Below are 23,592 nucleotides of genomic sequence, written 5' to 3'. Positions count from 1 at the left end.
TATTGTAAGAACTTTTGTAAATGTCAAATGTACCCCCCCCAGGACAATGATGTGCTAATAAAAAAGAAAAAAATAGAATCCATTGATTCTTTTTTTTTAATTTTTATTTTATTCATATGTGCATACAATGTTTGGGTCATTTCTCCCCCTCCATTGATTCTGAATGTTTCTTTGCAGTACTGGGGTTTGAACTCAGGGCCCACACCTTTAGTCACTCCACCAGCCCTTTTTTGTGAAGGGTTTTTTCAAGATAGAGTCTTGCTTCAAACCATGATCCTCTTGATCTCTGCCTCCTGAGTAGCTAGGATTACAGGCTTGAGCCACCAGCACCTGGCTAAAAACATTTTTTTAAAAAGTCTTCATATATCCAGGTAGAGGCTAGGTGAGAGGAAGGTTCAGAGGAGCCTGGTTAGAGTTTAGTCAAGAAGAGGTACTTGTTAATCAGCTTAAGTTGTGAAGGTTCTGAGCTTACAGGTCAGGCTCTTCATCCCTGAGTCAATCCTACCTAGAGCCGTTTATCTAGAACCACAGGCGCATCAGAGGTCTGTGGGTAGAGGAAGATTTGTTTTAGGAATTCTATATGACTGGTGGCTCAGATTCCTTAGATAGGCCCAGAGCAGTCATATGGCCACAGAATCTTAATGTCCACTCCTTTTTTAAAATCTCATAGTCTTGGTGTCATGAAAATAGCAGGGCTTAGACACCTGTTATATTTAGCAAAAGTGCCCTTCTGCCACTTTCTTCTTCTGGGTTTTTATTGTAAACTTGATGACTTTCTTTGAAAGAATAGTGCTTCCCGCATCATAAAGAAGCAAAAACAATTCTAGATTCAGATAGGTCTGGATTCCTTCTTGGCTCCACCATTTAACTTAACTATATGATTTTGAACAAGTTACTTTCCAGTCTAAATTTTGTCTTCATGATCTTTAAAATGGGGATGTAATATCTTAAGTAAGTTGTGATTATGAGATGACACATGAAGGGCTTGGCACGTACTATGTGCTTAGTTAATGTAAGTATAATCTCTCTTTCCTCCCAACTATAAATACTGTGTTTTGCTTTGTAATGCTGGTACCAACCTTAGCCATCTAATCAAACACTTTGAATATGGACACTATGCCAGACCAGAGGTTAGCCAAACATTCTGCCTGGATTGCTGCCCACTCTCAGCCCTTTAGGGCACATATCTCTATATTCCAGGTTTACTCTGCTGTTCCCAGCAAATCACTATGAAGGTCTGGTGTGCTTCTTAGTCAAGGGCATGCAGATTAGAAATTCTCTTCCTAATTTGGTTAAATTTTATAGGAATTCCTTAACAAAGTTGAACATATTATTGACATTTAACATTCATGGTTAGTTTTCACATTTTAAATGGAGGAAAGATCAATGAATCACTACTGCATTAGTCATGTTTTTTAAAGGAGAGGTAATGCATGACTCCTCTAACTTATTGGAGGCCACTTCCAACCACATTTGGTTGAAAGCTAAATGGTTTTCTATCGGGTTATGTATCCTGGAGACTTTTAGAATGAGTAGACTAATTTAGATTTTACAAATAGAGTTGACCTTGTTTTGGTCTACTTTCATGGTGTGGCCTAGGCAGAGTTGTGATGACATTAAGGAGACACAGTTGCAGTAGAGCTGACAGATGTGGACTTGGTGCTACCCTACCTTGTGAAGTTTATAGCAAGGTGTTCTTAAACAGTTCATTATTGTGCTCTGACTTTAACTTTAAAATTCTTTTTAAGCCTATTTCATTTTCTCTAAAATTTGTAGTTCTGTTACTAGTGAAGGTCAAATTTTTTTATTTGAATCTTCTATTTTATGACAGTAAAAATTTTATAGGTTTATAAAACTATTTTGTGTTATTCTGACAAGGTTAAAAAGAAGATGGGTCATTTTAGCTTAGTTTTGCTAGTTTTTTGGAAAAATCTAACAAATAGTAGACCCTCATTTAAACACACTTGAAAAAATACCTAGATTTTAAGCCTAGTTCCAGTGGCTCATGCCTGTAATCCTAGCTACCTCAAAGGTTGAGACTGGAAGGATCACAGTTCCAGGCCAGCCCAGGCAAACAGATCATGAGACCTCATCTCAACCAATACCTGGGTATGGTGGTGCATGCCTGTCATCCCAGCTACATAGGAGGCTGAGATTCAGAGGATCATGGTTCCAAGACAGCCTGGTCTAAAAAATTTGCAAGACCCCACCTCCTTAGAAAAACACCTGTCATCCTAGCTATGGAAGTATGAAATAGAAGAATCATAGTTCATCTGGGAAAAAAGGAAGACCTTATCTCAAAAATAACCAGTGAAAATAGGGCTGGAGGCATGGCTTAAGTGGTAGAGTACCTGCCTAACAAGCACAAAGCCCTGAGTTCAAACCTCAGTATCACCACCAAAAAAAAAAAAAATCCAGAATCAAATAATGGCTATTAGAACATATCTACATATGGAAAACATACCTATACATAGGAAAGCTTCTAGTATTTCTTTCTTATATATTGTTGGTTAAATAAGTATCAGTGATCTCTTGGCCCTTCTTAGATTTTAAATACTTTCATTCCAAGAATTTGTTCAGGTGAAATAGCTGTTATGCACTGAATTCCATCTCCCTCCAAAATTTATACTAAAGACCTAATACCCAAAGTGGGCCTGAACTCAGGGCCTTATGCTTGCTAGTCAGATGCTGTACCACTTGAGCCACTCCACCAGCCCCCAGTGAGGACATTATTGAAGATGGGGCTTTTAGGAGGTAGTTAGGTTTAGATGAGATCATAGGGTGGGGCCCTCATAGTGGGATTAGTGCCCTTATAAAAGGTGACACCAGAGTACATGCTTCTTCTCTGTCCCCCTTCTTCTGTCTCTGCCTCTTCTCTCATTTCTGTTGTTTAAGCCACCCATTCCATGATATTTTGTTATGGTAGCCCAACTCAAACTAAGACTATACCACAGAAATTTAAACAATATTCTGTGAACCTTGTTCTATATATACTAATATTTTACAGATAGTTATTTTAATACAAACTTCTTAGATTTCCTATGGTCATACTCTGTACATAATAGATGATTCAGAAAGCATTTATGATAATGGAAACAGTGTACTCATAAAATTGTTATAATAAAATTTGTATTAACTAGGCTATTAAATTTTGGTAAGAAATTTATACTTTTTTTTCCTCCTTTAATGATCACAATTTACTTCACAGAAATGCCACTTTGTGGTAAATTTTCTCTTTCTCTCATAACACCTTAACCTCCAACTCAGGTAATAAATACTTTCCTCTGTGTTCAGGTCATTCTAGTTCACATACATTCACCTTTGAAAATATTTTAAGCCAATAGTTTTCAACTTTCTGGACCCTTTTATAGTCTTATATTAATGAGGGAGGGCTGGGGGCATAGCTCAAGTATACCTGCCTAGTAAACATGAGATCCTGAGTTCAAACCTCAGTATCATCCCCCCAAGAAAAGAATGAGGACATCAAAGAGCTTTGTTTATTTGGACTATATTTAGTAGAATTTACGCATTGTGAATTGAAAACTTTTAAAAGTATTTATTCATATTTATAGCATTAAAATAGTAAAATAAATACATCGCATGTCAACATAAATAACATTTTAGAAAAAAAAATTTTTGAAAACAGTGTACTTTGTGAGAAGGAAGAGGTTGTTTTTCATTTTTGCAAATCTTGAATGTCTGCTTCTGCATTCTGTTTGCTGCAGTGTGTTTTGTTGAAGTATGTGATGAAAATGACAGATTCTCACAGATACATGATTGAAAAGGAAGGAGTATTTTTTTTCATCTTTTCAGACAATTATGAACATTCTTCAGTTTTACAGTAAAACTAGACCAAGGGTGATTCCATAAAAATTAGTTGCAGTGTGGAATTTAAAACCATGTTGATTAACTTTTTATGCTCTTTTACAAATCCATTGGCATCATTTTATACTTAATTGACTTTTTTACCTTTTTATGGTTCTGTAACATCATACCTTTGCTATTTTGAATGTTTATTGACTGAGTTATTACTGTCTTCCAAAGTTGACACATGTTGCTATACTGTATGAAAATAAATCATCTTTGTTGATGTGTTCATTGATTACATCAGGAAAGTGTTTCAGTACCCTAAGAGCTGAGCTAACCACTTGTTCTGTGGCCTATTAATGCCAGTTTCACTGATACCTGTAATTACATATTATGTAAACAGATGAAGTATGAGTTCAAAAAAAGTTAATGTTTCTAAAACTAAGTGAATGCTTTGGAGCAACTTATTGTAAAAACATTGCTGACATGATTTAGTGTGGATGAGCTTTGTAAAAGGTGAAAAATCTCAAAACTCTGGAAATATTCTGTATTCCTTCACAAATATCTTTAATTTCTTCCTGTATTATAAAGAAACCAAAGCTAGAAATTCTGATGTGTTGGTATGTCCTTTGCAGGAACAGAATGAAACTACACCATAGACCCCTATTCAAAGAACAGGTTTTGATATGCCTTCCAAAGTTTTGTGAATGTGTGCACATGTGTAAATGTATTTTAAGTTGAAAAAAAATTCATAAATGTTTAGATTTTAATTTTTTAATATTTCTCACTTAAGTACCTTTTCTAGTGAGTTGATTAACCACTGGTCAGGATCATATTGAAGATTTTTTTTTTCTGTTGCCAACCATAGGCTAGAAGCAAATTTCTTTTGTTACCATGACTATACAATATAGTCTCTTTCATTATTAAACTTTGCATCTGATGCTGAGTAGAAACTGTGTTGGTAAAGAATTTAAGTAATCCATCAGAAATATAACTCTTACAGGTCAGCTTTTAGAATAATGTTGGATGAACCAGAAGAAGAACAATAAACTCTTATTTTACTAATGTTGCCAGTGTCTTGTTGAACTGGAACTTGCTTGAAATAAGCACTGTGGAGATCTAGAAATTTTCAAAGAACTTTTCACTATAATATTTTATGAATCTTGAGAATTATGTCAAATGTTCTATTGTCTATAGAAATGAATTCATTGGTTACTGAGGGTTTGATCAGTGGTAGCATTTCACTGATGTCAGTACTATCATGGCCCAGTATATATACTGACATTTATAGATGCATCATTACATAGTACAGTGACACAGGACTGGGCAACAAATAACTTGGCCTCTGTTTGGCTCACCAATTACCATGCATTACTGAAGAAATGTTCCCAACTCATTGGCAGTAAGCATGCAGTCTGAGTTGGTTTTTTCCTAGAAGTAGGGAATTAATTCACACTTTCACTATTTATAGTACACATGCTGGCAAGCCAACTTGCTAGAGCAAGGCAGCTTTTTCTGTGACCAAATGATTAAGAAACTCATTAATCTTAGTCTTTTTAGCACCAAGCTGTATCACCAGAGTAACTAAGTGAATGCTGAAATTATTACTAAATGCAAAAGGATTCCTCCAAATACCTGATTTCATAATGATCACATCATCCTTGTCAACAGTGTGGCCTGGTTTAACAGGCTTGTTCTTTCATTTTTAATATTTATTGAGAGTCTGTTATCTGCCATACACTATCCTATGATTGGGGATCCAATTTTAGATGCAACAAAGATGGGAAAAAATTGCCCTTATAGTACTTAAATTCTGTACACACACATACACACACATATATGTACTAAGGGGTCAGAAAAGCAAGGAAGGGAGATGAAATGTTGTTTGGGGGTCAATATTGAAATTCTGATGGGGTGAGCAGGAAAAGACCAGGATCACTTCTCTAGCATAAATTTCCATAAATCTGGAAGAGGTAGTCTCTCAGAATACTTAAAAATATTCTTAACCTAAGATCTGTGGGGTTTGCATTTTTTTTATCCTGAATAGGGATAATCATTTGCAATAGTATTGGGAGAAGCTGTTAACTTTGTTACAAAAAGCTATCATAGATACTTTCATATTGCATTGCAGTTGTTACAAATATCTCAAAAGTGCTCATCAGCACTTAACAATCATGGCAGTTAGAATCTCTGCTATTAAATGTTGGTATTTATTACCTTAATAAAGAAGTACCTGTGTCATTATTTTAAATATATCAGTATATATTAATGATTTTACCTATATATATCTATGTATTATTTCTTAGGAATTTGAAAATGAAATTGAGGCCTCATTCAATTGGCAAACAGACTTCATAACATAAAACATTAAGCTTTAATTTAGCTTAATCCCTAACTGAGGGCTTTCTTCCTCCTCTGGAGGTATAGTACACTCTTCATTTGTTTCCCTTTCTTAGAGATTACTCAGATACATCCTGAACAGATGAGGAGGGCTTTCTGCATAATTCCTTACAGTTCTGATTGTGGAAGATCCTTTTTTGCTTCCTGTTTAATGTAGGCCACACACTATTAAAACAGTTGTAGAAAAATGTAGCTAGACTAGCAGAAATTTGGCTCCCCAGAAAATGATGATGTAATACCTCACAGAAGGAATAGCTTTTAGACTTTCTGAAAGATAGTTGAAATGCGTTAAAGGCAATACAGTTCATTTTACAGGAAAGAAAGAGTTGCAGGAATTCTAAGGTAGAATCAGTTCCCACAGTCGCGTCAGTCTTTAGCCACTTTTCCCATTGTGGTGTTGACCATAATGGCCAGAGACAAGAGCTTCTTATGCAGGTGGACAGGGAGGGGAAAGCCCTATGGAGTGGTACTTAAGGGAATTTTACCTTGCCACTACATATTCTGTGCTTTATATGTCTTTAAGTGTTTTCTATTATCAAGAATTAAAAAAAAAATCTAAAGCAAAAATTCTTAAAAGTTACTAGAATCCCAGGAGAAAAAGAGTGTTAACTCTGTAGTTTTCACAAGACAGACTTCATGCTTATGTCTAATGTGGAGGGAAGTAGATTCCATATCATTAAACCTCTTGGATTTTGTCTTCATTTGTGCCTTTTCATTCTGAGAAGTAGGCACTTAAGTAGAGTGATGAAACTGTGAGCCCTGATGTCCTCATTTCCCTGGTTTATTTTTCTTTACAGGTTGGTGAAAGATGCTCCTTGGGATGAAGTCCCACTTGCTCACTCCCTGGTAGGTTTTGCCACTGCTTATGACTTCTTGTACAACTACCTGAGCAAGACACAACAGGAGAAGTTTCTTGAAGTGATTGCCAATGCCTCAGGATATATGTATGAAACTTCATACAGGAGAGGATGGGGATTTCAGTACCTGCACAATCACCAGCCCACCAACTGCATGGCTTTACTCACAGGAAGCCTAGTTCTGATGAATCAAGGTATGTGTGATCTCATCACAGCCAGGGTGATGCCTGAGCTGACATTAGTCATAGTTGTCATGTCGTGAACAAAAGCATTTTTACAGCTATTCTTAGGTACATGTTCATACTTGGATCCTAACTAAGCCTATGAGATGCAGTAATACCTGAGGCCTCTCTTAGTTAATTAAGGAACACTTCTTCCTTAATTTCTGCTAGTTATATTAGCTTGTAAGTTATTTAATTGTGGCCTGTAATTGTCCCAAACCATATGCATACAACACAAGATCAGTGATGAATATTTATTTTTCCAGAGAATTTTTACAATGGAGATAACTTGGAGTAAATGAGGTTTTTGAAAGCTAAACAGATGTTTTATTATTTGAAATGAATATTCTTAGCACATAGATGTAAATCATAGCACCACTTTTTTCTCTAAAGCCTTGAAACAGACTAGATCATTCAACTAAAATTGGATGCAATTTGTGGATTGTATAGCTACTTTGCCTTAACACATTACATAATTGCCAAGTTTGCATTTTCTTTGTTCTTTAAGCCTAACTTAATTATAACTCCTGTGGAAATCTATAAATGACTAAGACTGAATCTGAGAAAAGCAGCTGTAAGATCACAGCAAGTTATTAGAATGTTAAATATATAATCAGAGTTTGGAAGTCTAAAAGAATTTAACTCTTGTTTATATTCCCCATAAGAAGTAAATAGCATAACAGGTCATGCTAACGGGAGAGGGCAGGTAAAAGTAGGAAGTTAAGAAGGTGAATATGGTTGATGTACTTTCTATACAAGAATGAATATAGAATTTTTGAACCTGTTAAAATCATGATAAGAAGGCAACTAACATAGAAAGGAAAAAATAGGGAGGATGAACCAATTTGGATTATAATACATGTATACATGGAAATGTCACAATGAAACTTCCTGTATAGCCATCTTAAACAAAAAAAATGTCTTTATTTAAAAACAGAGAACGGTAAGGTAAAATGGGTCCTGCCTGGAGGTGGTACAAGTGGGAAGGAGAATATAAGGAAAGGGTATTAGAGGGGGAATATGGTGGAAATATTACGTACTCTTGTATGAAAATGGAAAAATAAGACTTGTTGAAACTCCCAGTAATGAAAGGAGAGGGAGATAAAGGAGAACGATGGAGGGGATGAATTCAACTATGCTATGAATAAGATGAATTCAACTTGTAAGAACTTTGGCAAATGTTACAATGTGTTCCCTGTACAACAATAATATAATAAAAAAGACAAAATTTAACAATCTGATTTGAAAAAAAGAAATAATTAACATTTTATAGTTTATCCAATAACAGATTTTACTCTAATCTAGCTTTCTCCCTTCAACCAACCATCACTTTTAATTAGGTCTTAGAGAAAAAGCTTAATGAACAATATCCAATACCTTGTACTGACAGAAGTTTTTAGTTTACAAAGTATTTTGGTATACATTGCCAGAAAGAGGGTTGCTAGAAGGAACAAGGGGAATCGTGTAGTACATGATTCAGAACAGAGGGTTTAGCCTTCAGCCACATTGCTATCTGGTTGGAGATGAAAGACACAGAGAGGAAAAAGATGACGATCAGACTTCCAAGATAAAAAATAGAGAATGGAAAGGGAAAACTGTTGAGAAGGCTGGCATGTCTGATGTAGGGCTGGTGGCAAAAGGAGCCAGCATGCAGAAATAGTCACATCTGTACAGCCAAGCCTGAGAAATGTGCTATTCCCATGACCTGGGGGACCAGGGCTTGACCTGGGGCTAGTCTCAGAACTGGTGGCTCCTGGGCCCACTGTGTAGGCCAAGGTAGAGTAGTCGGCACTGAGATGACACTCATTTGTGGGACTAAAGCAATAGGCTGCACCCATGTTAGGAGGCAGTGAGCTTAATATTATCCCCAGGCATTGTATGGTTTTAAAAGGTCTAAATGAAACAAAGCAAACCTTAAATTTAAAGTCCCAAGTTCGGGTCACAGTTTGTTCATTTTTGAGTCATGTGCCAGAGGTCTGAAACTAGTCAACCTTTCTGTAATTTTGTGGTAACAAGGCATACTGGATTGTTAAAAGGATTAAGGAAGACTGTTCAGTGCTGTGTAAACTAGAAATGTTATTGTTAACTAAGCACAGAATTCTAGAAAGTTAGCATTTCCTAGTCCAAAAGATTTTATAAAAGTTTTTAGCCCTAGGAGTTTCAGTGGGGAGAATGAAAAATGTGGAAGATTGAAGAAGTACTTGAGCACAATCATGTAGCTCATTTTTGGCAGACTCATGACTCCCAGCTGATTTTTTTTGTCGTTAAATTTTCATTCTAATGGTTTCTCAGCCCCGCTGTGCTGCCTTGTCAGATTCCTTGGAATCTTAAAGCACATAAAGGATAAGTGTACTGATTGAAGGCTGTTTAGCATTTATAGTATTTTACAGCTTATTATAAATTTTATAAAATAAAGGTGCAAGTTTTGCAAAGTGATAGCTCCAAAAATATTTCCAAGTAGTTGTTAGGAAAATTAAATAAAAGAAATCTCAGTATGTAAGTCCTGTTCTACACACAAAGTTTCATGCTGTGTATGACCTTATATGTGATCTAGTTTTAGTTCATTAAAGATTGGAAAATTTCTCGACACTCACTTAAGGACTTATCTTCATTTAATTAATAAATGACCTGTATCCAAGAACTTCTTAACTTACATCATGGACTCACTACAAACCTGGAAGAACAGGATGTTATTTATAATGTTGACAAGAATTTTACAAAGTGCAATTTGTAATAATATAAACTGTTTAGATAACTCAGAGGGATTTTTTTTGGGAAGGGGGCTATTTTTAAAAATTTTGTTATAGCCATTAGTCATTGGTTGCATGTGTTTACATCCTTCAGGGTACCTTCAAGAGGCCTACTTGTGGACCAAACAAGTTCTGACCATCATGGAGAAATCTCTGGTCTTACTCCGAGAGGTGACGGATGGCTCCCTCTATGAAGGAGTTGCCTATGGCAGCTACACCACTAGATCCCTCTTCCAGTACATGTTTCTTGTTCAGAGACATTTTGACATCAACCACTTTGGCCACCCATGGCTTAAACAACACTTTGCATTTATGTATAGAACCATCTTGCCAGGTATAGTGAAGAGTCAGAAGTGGGAAAGCACTGCACTATTATAATTTCCTCTAATTATGAAAATGGGCTCAACTAGGAAAAGAAAGGAGGTCTGTGGGATTTGTCATATTGAAATTAAAGAGATTTTTTTTTTTTATCAAAGAAAATTCAAGAGCTTCATGTAGCCAGAACATTTTCGGGGAGCCAACATGATTTGTGACTTAAATATTAATATAAAGCTTGGAACATAATGGGCCAAATATAATTTCTAGACTCTACAGTATTTTTATTTTTGTGTGTATATAAGCTTGAACACTCAAACTCATTTACATGAATCTAAATAATTAGGTTTTCCTTTTTCTGTGATTCCTGCTCATTCCTATTATAGTTTTAGGTTTTAAATTTTTTCATCCAAACTGTATAGTCTTTCAAAATGAAAGAATATACCTACATATTTGAGTTGAAACTTTGGTACTTTAACTATTTCATTGAAATAAATGGTATAGAATATAAGAACAAAACAAAAAGATTGCTATAAAACTATAAAACTTCCAATTACCCTTCTAAGAAAATTGGCTCTAAAATGTGTGTGTGTTGTGATATTTAGTTATTTCTTCATTTCTGAAAGAGCTTCGTAACTCTCATTTCTGAAACAGGACAGGCATACTAGGAAAAGTTTAGAAGGTGAATTTTTATCAGGATGGATTTTTTTTTTACCCCCTTGAGAAACAGTTTTTGTTTGGTGATTCTAGGCCTGCAACAAAGAATTCAGTATTTAAAAATCTTTTTTGCTCTGCTTATATAATAAGGATTAGGTAGAGTCTCTTTAATTAGATTAGTCATCCAAAAACCACTACAGAGCAAAATCACCATTTTAAGATTTAGTTTAGACTTACATTCAGAACTGTATTGCTTTATTGCTCATTCTTAAACATACAGAAGAGGTCTGTTTTGCAGTTCATCTTGGTAATCAAAGGCCATCTAATGCAAAGGACCTTTAAAAGTTCCCAGAATTTTATAATTTAAGCTGAAATCTAACAGCCAATCATCTGAGGTTGGGTCTGCTGAGTTGTATGTGGCCACTTAAATTGGAAGGGGCAATAGGAACACCTCCAAGAGGAACACGTATGAGTTTGTGTTTATTAATTCAGCAAACTTTTATTGGACAGGCATTGTAATTAGGCAGAAGATTTAAAGAGGAATAAAACATATTCTCTGATTTTAAGGAACTCAGACCTAAATTGTGATTTTTAGAATACCATATTTTATAATAAGATTTACTAAGAAGAGCATTTACTAATCTATTAGAAAGCAAAATCATTAGCTATAAATTATGTAAATATAATTATGGTAGCATTTTAGAAGAGATTCTGTGTTTTTTCAATCTATTCTGTACTACATTCTCTTTCTTTTTTTTTTGCTACAATTGATATTCTGGCAATGACTATTATTTCAGTGTTTTCTCCCATTCCTTTTCACTAGCACCTGTCACATATGAGGTCATGCTTTTTTTCTTCCTTATTCCCACAAGGATACTTGGCTCTATGACCCTTGTATTTTCTCTCTTTAACTTTCAGCAGGACATGCTGCTACAATCTTTTCTGGGAATTAAGTTTTCATTCTGAATTTTAATATAACCTCTACTTTATTGGAAGCTCCTTCTGCTATTATCTTAGCCTAGAGTGTGGGTTGAGCTGAGGCAAAGCTAGTGCTCATTCCAGGTTCAGGAATTTGCCATTCACAAAGGATATCCATGCACAGATGCAAATCTAATTGTTCATAAAATGAAACTTGGAAACTAATGAAGAAGTACCAGGATATGTATGCATTAATAAGTGTAACACATCTGTTAACAATGACAAGTTGCCACATAACAAATTCAAGCTTACACACAAGTTTATAAGAAACTTTCAGGGGGATTATGATTGGTTGACGTAGGATAAAATATGGATATCCTGGTTTTCTTTATTTTTTTATCTAAGATACATAATTCTAATTTTGAAAATCATTGTTTAGAATTTTATAGGAATGTACAGTTTTAAACTTCTCTTAATTTTTAAAAAACTTCTTTCTCCAGGATTTCAAAGAACTGTGGCAATTGCAGACTCAAATTACAACTGGTTTTATGGTCCAGAAAGCCAATTAGTGTTCCTGGATAAATTTGTCATGCGTAATGGCAGTGGAAACTGGCTGGCTGACCAAATCAGAAGGAACCGTGTGGTAGAAGGTCCAGGAACACCATCCAAAGGGCAGCGCTGGTGCACTCTGCACACAGAATTTCTCTGGTATGGCAGATTGTGCTGGCTTTCAAAGGAAGTGGTACCCAGAGAAATATTCATGCTGTGTACTCATTCTTTGCCTTTAAAAAGAAAGCTAATCTAAAGCTCTTTTAAAACCCCTTCTCCATGTTACCTAAGTGTGGTACAGCTTCAGTTCAACTCCTATAAGTGTCTGAAACTCTGTTAGCAACATTTCTTTACATCTAAGATCTAATTACTATTTGCAATTCTTAAAGATGTCTTAGGTTTGTACTGTTTCATAGATAAGCATGCTTTGATTTTATATCATTTTTGAAATCATATAAGGAGAAAATTACAAAATTTAGACCTGGTTATTCTGTTAGTCACACCAAAAACAAAAAGCAGTAAAATATTTTGTTTTGGTAACTGGAGCACTATAATTTTCTAATGCTACTCTTTCAAAAGGTGTTTGACAGCTTCACTTTGGTAATAAAAGGACCGTGTAATTTTTTTTGCCATAATCTTTTAAGCACAGAAGGAGAAGCTTGGGTCTCCTTTTTTAAGTGTTGCCAAATATATTGTTGGCATCCAGTAAGTTAAAATCAAAATTACAGGGACCAGTTAATCATTAATCCTTGCTGTCTTTCAAAGCTATTAAAATTTCCCTTCAACTCCAAAATAAGCTGTCAATAGCTTGCTTCTCATTATTCTTTTTTTCAAAGTTTAAACAATTAAGGAGAAAACTATTAGTAAATTAGTAAATATCGAGTTTCACCAGTACTTTTAAAACTTTTATAGATGAACTAAACACATTAATATGTAACAATTGCTTATCTTTCAGGAGTATGGAAATATTACTTAATAATGTTTTCATTCACCCATAAGTAAGCAACCAGAGAGTTCTATAAAGCTGACTATAGGAGTCAGATTAATGCTGCTTAAACTTAGTTAAAAATCTGTCTTTATAGGAATATTCAAACCAACCAAAAACTCAGAGAAGGATGGCCATTCATCTTGTATCTGTACTTTTTAAATCACATTAATTTAGCCAACATTGTGCTAGACTCTAATAGAGACATGATTTCTGATGGTCTGAAACTGAGACTCTAAAACAGTGAAATGGCTACAATCAAACACTGGTAAGATTGACTCTGCCATAGGTGATTGATTCACTAGGCAAAAGTGTAACAGCAACCATGTGAGTATTCTTCTCCCATCAGCAGTAAATCATATGGCTTTATAAAGACAGATATCCTAAATTATGAAAAATAAGCAATCATCATTATTTTTGGATATTTTATGATTTAAAAGCCTGTGTTCTTAATTACTGTGAAAATTTAATGCTGAGTACAATATTGCTTTAATAATAAGCATTTAAAGGAAGAAACCATTTATTGTCTAAGAAAAATAGCATCATCTGCAGATTAACACAAAGTCAATCCTTTGAATCTGGGCTGGGCAGTAACAGCCACAATTTTAGACCTTCCAATATTTCCTGGAATTTCCATTTATATTCTTAGATAGGCCATTAGCAATAAATTTTATCTATATGTCCAGTGCTACCCTATTTTAATTTACTTTTTTTTTTAGAGAAATCTGGAGGATGAACTGATTTTAAACCAAACATTCAATAATACCAGTTCCTGTAGAATAATAGTTCATTATAACTCAAGACTAATAATGGAGTCCAAATCCTAGCTCAAGGTTCCCTAGAAGTATTTAAATCTATTAATCCCGGTAATTTGGGTGGCAGCTCCAAAACTGCCAAGAGTGGAAGGCCCATGTACAGATTAGCAGCAGAAATCATTTCTGTCTGAAACCCAAGGATCCCAAGTTATGAATATACACTTCTTTCCAATCACTAGTGGTTTCCCCTTGGGCATACTGATTATCTGTGTTTTCGGAAATGTCCCTAATAGTTGACCCTGCCAGTACTCTGGGTAACATTTGTGTGTTGTTTCTCCAGCCATATTACCATGGGGCCTCACAGTTCTGGTGGGTTATTTTTACTTCCATCAGAAACCTATTTAATTTTTAAAATTTCATCCCTTCAGGTACGATGCAAGCTTGAAATCAGTGCCTCCTCCAGATTTTGGTACCCCTACATTGCATTATTTTGAAGACTGGGGTGTTGTGACTTACGGAAGTGCACTACCTGCAGAAATCAATAGATCTTTCCTTTCCTTCAAGTCAGGAAAACTTGGGGGACGTGCAATATATGACATTGTCCACAGGAACAAATACAAGGATTGGATCAAAGGATGGAGAAATTTTAATGCAGGACATGAACATCCTGATCAAAACTCATTTACTTTTGCTCCTAATGGCGTGCCTTTCATTACTGAGGCTCTCTATGGGCCAAAGTATACCTTCTTCAACAACGTTCTCATGTTTTCCCCAGCCGTGTCGAAGAGCTGCTTTTCTCCCTGGGAGGGTCAGGTCACAGAAGATTGCTCATCAAAGTGGTCAAAATACAAGCATGACCTGGCAGCTAGCTGTCAGGGGAGAGTGGTTGCAGCAGTGGAGAAAGATGGGGTGGTTTTTATCCAAGGAGAAGGTGTGGGAGCTTATAACCCCCAGCTCAACCTGAAGAACATTCAGAGGAATCTTATCCTCCTGCACCCACAACTGCTCCTCCTCGTGGACCAAATACACCTGGGAGAGGAGAGCCCCCTGCAGACAGCAGCAAGTTTCTTCCACAATGTGGATGTTCCTTTTGAGGAGACAGTGGTGGATGGCGTCCATGGGGCTTTCATCAGGCAGCGAGATGGTCTCTATAAAATGTACTGGATGGATGATACTGGCTACAGTGAGAAAGCAACCTTTGCCTCAGTGACATACCCTCGGGGCTATCCCTACAATGGGACAAACTATGTGAATGTTACTATGCACCTCCGAAGTCCCATCACCAGGGCAGCTTACCTCTTTATAGGGCCATCTGTAGATGTTCAGAGCTTCAGCATCCATGGAGACTCTCAGCAACTGGATGTGTTCATAGCCACCACTGAACATGCCTATGCAGTTTACCTGTGGACAGGTGAGACCACAGGACAGTCTGCCTTTGCACAGGTCATTGCAGATCATCAGAAGATTCTGTTTGACCAGAATTCAGCCATCAAGAGCACCACTATCCCTGAGGTGAAGGACTATGCTGCTATTGTGGAACAGAACCTGCAGCATTTTAAGCCAGTGTTCCAGCTGCTGGAGAAGCAGATCCTGTCCCGAGTCCGGAATACAGCCAGCTTTAGGAAGACTGCTGAGCGCCTGCTGAGATTTTCAGATAAGAGACAGACTGAGGAGGCCATTGACAGGATTTTTGCCATATCACAGCAGCAGCAGCAAAGCAAGTCAAAGAAAAATAGGAGGGCTGGAAAACGCTATAAATTTGTGGATGCTGTCCCTGATATTTTTGCACAGATTGAAGTCAATGAGAAAAAGGTTCGACAGAAGGCTCAAATTTTGGCACAGAAAGAACTACCCATAGATGAAGATGAAGAAATGAAAGACCTTTTAGACTTTGTAGATGTAACATATGAAAAACATAAAAATGGGGGCTTGATAAAAGGCCGGTTTGGACAGTCACAGATAGTGACAGCTACTCACAGCAAAGCCCCGTCACTGTCTGCTTCATACACCAGACTTTTCTTGATTTTGAACATTGCAATTTTCTTTGTCATGTTGGCAATGCAACTGACTTATTTCCAGAGGGCCCAGAGCCTACATGGCCAAAGATGTCTTTATGCAGTCCTTCTAATAGATAGCTGTATTTTATTGTGGTTGTACTCATCTTGTTCCCAATCACAGTGTTAGCACTGAAGCTATAAAGTGCTTGATCATTTTATGATCACAAGAGTCTATGCAAAAAATAATAATAATAATTCATTGCCCCAGTATGTTACTGATTTTTTTTTCTCTAACTCATTTCTTATTTTCACATGAGAAAAGAGGGACATGGAGAAGTCAGAATTGGAGCAAGCAAAGAATTTATCCATTTATCCAAGAAGTAAGAGTAGCTTAGTTCCCCTGGTGTATCTGGAAGTGTTTTGCTTTGCTGAGTTAGCAGTTTATATAATATACACTTAGAAGAAATAAAAATGTCTGTTTTTTAAGTAATAGTTCTTGCTATGATGTAAAAAAAAAGATTAAGATTGAATTGAGTTTATTATCTCATTAATTTAATATTGTTAGCAATTTCCAGATAGTGTATTATGGGAAAGACTGAAACACAAAATTCCAAGGTATACAGACTTTTTAAAAATGAATGGCAAGGTTTTTTTGTTTTGTTTTCAGAAACTGGATGACTATACAGATAACACAGTAAAAAGAATGGTAAAAGACCATTAGAAACTTAAAATATATTTCCAGTAGGAAACATATCTATAAATGAGAATTTCCTTGATGGTATTGGTCTTTAAATCATATAATTGTAGCTTTTATACATTTATTAGATTTTCGATGAACAAGACAATAACAGATAACTTAATATTATATTTTCCTTATGTGGAAAACTTTTGTAGATCCAAACTTTTCAAAATAAAATATTTTATATCCTGAATTTCAATACCAAAGAAAATGGGGAATCTAAAATTTGGATATGATTCTGATTCTTAAGTTTTTTTTAATAGAAAACTTTCTCCAAGTTTAGTTTGCTAAATAAACAGATCATACTTCTGATTTTTCTCTAGTGTGTTTCTTCTGTGTTCCATTATTTTCAAAATCTATTCATATTTTCCAAAATCTTTGGAGAGAGATCTTTGTTTGGACAAGGATTCGTTGAGCTTATAAAGTAGTGTTCAATTCAAAAGAAGTAACTTCTCTGCTCATCTGTCTTTTTGTTGTTTAAACATATTTTAAACATTTAAAACAAAAGCTGACTTCTGATGTTTAATATTAACCTTTTTAAAAAAACAAACAAGGTTTCCATAGTTATTTGCAATCAAGTTCTGAGGAGGTAACAGGAACCCAGAATATTGGAAGTATGAGCCACAGTTTATGCTTGAACATAAGAAAGTGATATACTTGCAAGGAATTTAAAGAATAAAATTTTCTTACATTCAGTGCATTTGAGTCTGATATATTTCTCCCTTGAAAATAGAATATGTGGTGTAAATTTTAGAGTAAAGATACATTCACTGATTTATAGGTCTAAGGTAATAATAGTGAGTCTTCTTTCTACTTGTACTTAACGGTTCATGAAAGTACCAGTGGGTAACAAAAACGACTCAGACACTCCTGTCAGTACTTTTTTTTTTTTCAGTTCTAATTTTGAAACTTTTTACATAAAGAAAACACAAGTTGACTTTTAACTGTGCTTTGCTCGTTATACTTGGAATCTAGAAAATGACTTCTGAGGAAGTATTTTCTCATGAAAAGTCTCTAGGGAGGATGTCATTACACACTGTTTAAAAGAATAATGTTTTCAAAAGAATAATGCTTCCGTTTGTCCTGCATGGATGCTCTTACTGGAATTTAAACTTGCTTTATTTGACAGATTCTCCATTTACTTAACCTCATTCAACTTTGCTCCTTCTACTCTTTCTCATTCAAAAAGACGAATTGTCTGAAATGATCAAAAGGAAATTTTGAAAAAAAAAAAAGGGAAAATATCTCTGAGGCTACCAAGAAAACCTGATCTCAGATCCAAAACTCAGGCATAGTTTATAACAGAGATTAAATGTCCAAGTGATAGCCAAATCCAGTTTTCCTTTTGTTTTCATTAGGTTAGGGGTAGATGGTCTATTACCATAGCTTGATCCAATCTGACATATTACCTCATTTTAAAAGTAATTTTTAAAAATCTGGTAATCATGTATCTTTAAAGCAAAATAAATCCAAATTTCATGGCATTTCCTACCCACCCACCCCCCTTCCTGGTGAATGTGGATTTTTGTTTTCGTTCACTTTTTTAAAAGAAATTTTTCTTCAGACAGTGATTTTTAAGTGGTTTAAGTGAAAAATAATGCTAAAACAAATCACAGCTCTTCAAAATGAGGCATGTTTTGTATTAGGACAGTGCAAATTTGAGTAAAACTAAGGGACTCTGAATCTTCAAAGAAAGCCAAGCAATGTTAAATCTCCCTTGAAAGGGAATAATCAATTATGGGGTGTATTTCAGTGTTGCTCACCATGAAAAGAGTGTTTCAAGTTCATTGGCTAACATGGAAGCTGTTGTTCAAGGGACTGGCAGAGCTTTGGGTCCTAACCTTAAAGAAAATGTGAGCATCATTAGTTCAAAGAGTGTGTATGTGTGTGTGTGGTGGAAGTGGGTATTTTTCTTGTTTGTAGCTGATTAGCTCATGAACAACCATGCCGATGAATGAGACCTATCTCTGGCTGAGAGAACATTCTTGTGAAATCATTATTGTCATTGTTAATAAAGTCAGATGAAAGACTTTATTCTGGGGCTGCTTCAATAATTAAAATTTATCACATTACCTAGAATATCAAATTCTTCCACAAATATTTTAGTCCTGGTTTTTAAGTACCACATGTTTTAAGATTATTAGAATGTTTTAGCAGAATATTTTGCACATTTAATAATGTATTTTTAAAAGGAAATTTTACATTATAGCTTATTGGGTTTTTACAAAGTTCTTTATAGCCCAAATGTGGGGGCGTATGTCTGTAATCCCACCTATTCTGGAAGCAGAGATTGGGAAGATTGTGGTTCTAGGCCAGTCCAGGGAAAAAGTTCAAGAGTCCATCTCAACCAATAGCTGGACATGGTGGCAGGCATCTGTTATTCAAGCTATGTGGGAAATGTGAATAGGATAGCTAGGGCAAAACTGGAAGACCCTCTTTGAAAAATAAAGCCAAAGGGACTGGGGATGTGGCTCAAGTGGAAGAGTGCTTTAGTTAGCAAGTGCAAGATCCTGAGTTCAAACCCCAGTACAAAAAAAAAATTCACTAGCCATTCACAAAGAATGTGACATTTCTCCAAATGTTAAGAAAAAGCAAGCTATGGAATATTATATTTTTAAGTTAGTAAATTCATTTGTTTCCTTAAGAATATAAAACAAAGTAGACATATTTCTGGGGAGGAGGTCATGTAATTTATCTTTCAAACTAGGACAGTTTTGAGAGTTAGAGGGAAAGCAGTTCAATTATTCCAGGATAACAAACATAGAAAACAGGACTATACTAGTGAGCTGGCATGTAATTTGTCAGGAATTAACTCAGAATAAAAGGAGTTAGGGAAGTACTTTAAGGTCTAAATTGAAGTTTAGTGCTAAAAAGGGTATTTAGGATAAACTGGTTGAGCCTCCTAAATTTGAGGAAATTGAGGCTCTAGCAAAGGGGGCTAGGTCTTCTTTGCCTGCCTGAGCATATTTAATTTCTGTTGGCAAAGCTCAGTAGCTTGACTCTCTACTCTGTAGGTTCATAACAAGAAGTTAACGTCTGCAGCTTAGTTTACTGACAGAGATGGCTTATTTTTCCAGCAATGTTTCAGCTATATTTTTACTTTATACTTGTAGGATCAACGAAGTACTGACACATTTTCAAAATGACAGAGAAAATTGTGCATTCCACTATAAGAACTAAATAGTTAGGTTTTAGTCACCTATTTTAATAGATGGGTTCTCTTTCTCTACCTGGGGATTCTCTGTGCCCCTTTCCTGTGTAAATCTTTCCAGATTCACACATTTGCTCTTTCTCTTCACTAGCATCTCATTTTGGTGAAGCACGTGTTCCCCAAGATTATGGAAAAAAAGATGCGTGGGAGTAAATAGTTGGCCTCCTTTTATGTCTGAAATTTAAAAAAACAAAACAAAACAAAAAAAGCACCTTATTCTCTCCTTTACTTGAGTGACCACTTAACCAGCAATTCTAGGTTGGAAAGAACTTTTCTTCAGAACTGTTCATGCATGGCCTGGTGATCTTCCAGTTTCTGGTGTTGTTGCTAAGTGCATTGTTGTATGTTCTCTTGGACCGAGCAATTTTAACCAAAGAGACTCTCCAGGCTTCTCTCTGGTTAGTTTTGTGGGGGATGACAGTTGAGGGGGGCTGTTTAATGGACTTAACTGCTTGTGTTCCCAAAGTCAAGTAGAGGAAGAGGACCAGAGGTCTCACTGTTGGGTAGGTAAACCTCAACCTCTGATTAAGTTCATTCCTTTCACTCTCAGTGTGCTGGTCTTTAAGTCCTGAATTCTTCTTCCCAGTCTCTTCAGAATGTCAAAGCCTCATCCCCTGCTGGACTCTGAGTGCTTTTGCCTAGTATGACTCAGTTTTCCACTGATGTGCATTCCCACCTTCAGAGTTACCTGCTGCCAGTTTCTGAGCCTCCTGTGGTTCTGCTAGATGAATTGGCTTGTTTCTGGCAACTCCAACCCCATTCTCATGCTGGCTTGGATGTTAACCTCCCTTTGAGTTTCATTCATTCATCTGCTCTTGGCTTCCATAGTCTTGTTCTGTTCTCCATTCACTCATTCCACAAATATTTTTTGAGCTCCCACTAAGTGCTAGGCATTGTTCTCTTAGAATGCTGCATCAAAGAATAAAATAAAAATTCTGCCTTCTTGATGCCTACATATTAGGGATAAGTCTGGCAAATTAGTATAATTTATGAGTAAATTATATAATCTGTTACATGGTAACAGGTGCTATCGGGGAAAAGGCAGGTTAAGATTAGGAAGGGGAGGCTATGGTTTTAATTGGGGTGATAGGGGTAGGCTTTATTGATGCCTCCATTCTATTCTCTTTATCATTTTTAAAATTCATTTACTATCAATTTAATGGTGTTTTAGGAAGAAACAGAAATAAATTTGTATGTTGAATGTACTTTGTTTAACCAGAAGCCCTACATCACTTTTCAGGTAGAGAATAGCAGGACAAAATAAAGGCTGGCCCTCGTGTAGTTTATGTTCTGGTGTAGGTGGGTTGGGGACAATTGACAAAAATACAGGATAGTGGTGAAGACACAATGGAGAAAAAAGCATGGGAGGACCTAAAGTGATGGCAAGCTGGCACTAGTCTATAAGTGGTTTCAGGCACGACTACATATGAAAAGTTACTTGAGAAAAAATGAGAGTGTGAACAGGGACATTCAGGAGAAGAACGTTCCATGCAGAACAGCAATTACAAAGGCCCTGGGGTTGACAGGTATTTGGTGTGTTTCAGCACTTGGAAATCAGGGTGCCTGGGGCAGAGTGAATGAAGGGAGAATGATGGAAACAAGATCAGAATATACATGCCCTCCTAGATTGTAGCAAAGACGAATTTTGAGTGTAAGTCAGATGGAGGAAGGAGTTGCAGTGAGCTGAGATATGGTTGACTGAAAGGAAAACTAGGGGGAGGGAGCTTATTTAGCTGAGTTAAATTTGTGCCTAAATGGAAATTCACTAGCCCTTTGGAGGAGAATCACACGTTAGGAAAATGGGATAGCATAAAAAGAAGTCTGAAAATGCAAGTCTGCTTCAGGAGTTCATTCAGATTGGTATTGTTAGCCCACAGGTTCTGTAATGGGAAATGGCTAAAGGTTCTGTAATGGGAAATGGCTAAAGATAAGATTAGAATGGAAAGCAGGTAAGACATTGTGCAGAACTTTATTCTGTAGTGAAGGCTCCTCAGCCACTTTTTTGACAGTACTGGAATTTGAACTCTGGGCCTTGCACTTGCTAGACAGCTGCCCTACCACCTGAGCCACACCTCAATAGGGTCTCATCCTTCATGCCCAAGCAGGCCTGAATTGAGATCCTTCTATTTACACTTCCTGTGTAACTGGGATGACAGGATGCACTATGACACCAAGTTTTTTATTGGTTTAGATGGAGGGTTTCACCCTCCTTATCTCTGCCTCCCAAGTAGGAAGGATTACAGGCGTGATCCACTATTTTCAGCCTCCTAAAACGTTTTTAGTGCTGCAGAATAACTGAGGGATCCCACATAGACCCATTACTGGGAGAGCATGGTGTGGGAAATGTGTATTGGGGCAGAAGTGATATGGGTGAGAGAGGGATGATGTTGCACATGCCCATGTTTGGAATTCTTGGAAATTCTTGAGGTAGTTCTGATACGCTCCCATGTCCTAGTCTGTTTTCTTTTACTATAACAGAATACCACAGACAGGGTAAATTATAAATAATATAAGTGTTTTTGGAACACTTCTAGTTCCTAGAACACTTCACTGTTCTAGGAACTGGGAAGTCTAAGATCAAGGATGTCCATCTACTGAGCACCTTCTTGCTGCATTATAACATGGCAGAGGATATACATTGTGAGAAAGAGATGAGATAGGGAGGAAAGGGGCCAAACTCCCCCTTTGATAAGGAACCCACTTGTGAGCTAATCCATTCATGATGACCAGGCCATCATCGCCTTACCTCCTCTTAAAGGTCCCAACTCTTTATACCACTATAATATCAATGAAATGCCAATGCATTTCAGAGGGGATATTCAAATCATAGCACCCTAGGATGGACCCAATGGGGAAGATTAGGAAGCTAGTTCCATAATCTGAGGAGATATTGGTTCCTTAATTGTATCTAGAGGGGATATTTAAGGCCCAGCTCACAAGTAAAACATGCGACCAAAGGAATGTCTATTTTGTGGGAGTATTGACCAGACAGGACGAATCAAGTAACTCTAATGATGTATATGTCTCTGAGTCCTATTTATTGTAGAAAAGCATGGTTGCCAGCCATGGCTCTGTCCTAATCACCCCAACTATCCCTTAATAAAACCATGCAGTTATCCAAATCTTCCTGACATTTCTGTTTTCAGACTACCTAATTCAGGAGTTTACGTAGAGTGGTATGCATGGATTGTAGGGTGTATAGCAGTGGGTAGTAGGGAAATGAGACTGGATAGGAGACCATGCTGGGGAAGGAGTTATTTTGCTCCTCCATTTGATTTTTTAAGGAAATAATGCCAACTGTATAAGCATTTTTATTAACCAAGGCAGTTGGAATACCTTCTATATCTCAGAAAATGCTGCTCCTTCTGCATGTGTGGAAACTAGTTATTGGGAAACTTTGTCATGGGATGGTCATGTGATTTCAATAGTCC

General features: G+C 36.4%; 1 protein-coding gene and 1 long non-coding RNA gene across 7 annotated transcripts in view; one reads left to right on the top strand and one right to left on the bottom strand.

Moving 5' to 3' along the window:
• Dse (dermatan sulfate epimerase) overlaps positions 1-18,984 on the top strand; it is a 66,012-nt gene extending 47,028 nt beyond the window's left edge. For 4 of the 6 annotated variants that reach the window (XM_074076034.1, XM_020176018.2, XM_074076030.1 and 1 more), the window contains 4 exons: positions 7,005-7,258; positions 10,130-10,369; positions 12,426-12,633; positions 14,643-18,984. In XM_074076034.1, coding sequence (XP_073932135.1) covers positions 7,005-7,258; positions 10,130-10,369; positions 12,426-12,633; positions 14,643-16,398 — 2,458 coding nt within the window. In that variant the 3' untranslated portion in view covers positions 16,399-18,984. Of the gene's footprint in view, positions 1-7,004; positions 7,259-10,129; positions 10,370-12,425; positions 12,634-14,642 lie in introns of those variants that run through there. The other 2 variants (XM_074076048.1, XM_074076054.1) reach the window with 2 other exon arrangements.
• LOC141424042 (uncharacterized) overlaps positions 14,842-23,592 on the bottom strand; it is a 24,965-nt gene continuing 16,214 nt past the window's right edge. Inside the window, exon 3 of the long non-coding RNA XR_012448848.1 lies at positions 14,842-15,615. This is a non-coding gene — a long non-coding RNA (uncharacterized lncRNA). The remainder of the gene's footprint in view (positions 15,616-23,592) is intronic.

Source organism: Castor canadensis, chromosome 1 (assembly GCF_047511655.1).
Source record: "Castor canadensis chromosome 1, mCasCan1.hap1v2, whole genome shotgun sequence".
Taxonomy (NCBI): Eukaryota; Metazoa; Chordata; class Mammalia; order Rodentia; family Castoridae; genus Castor; species Castor canadensis.
This window is presented reverse-complemented; position numbering and strand designations above follow the sequence as displayed.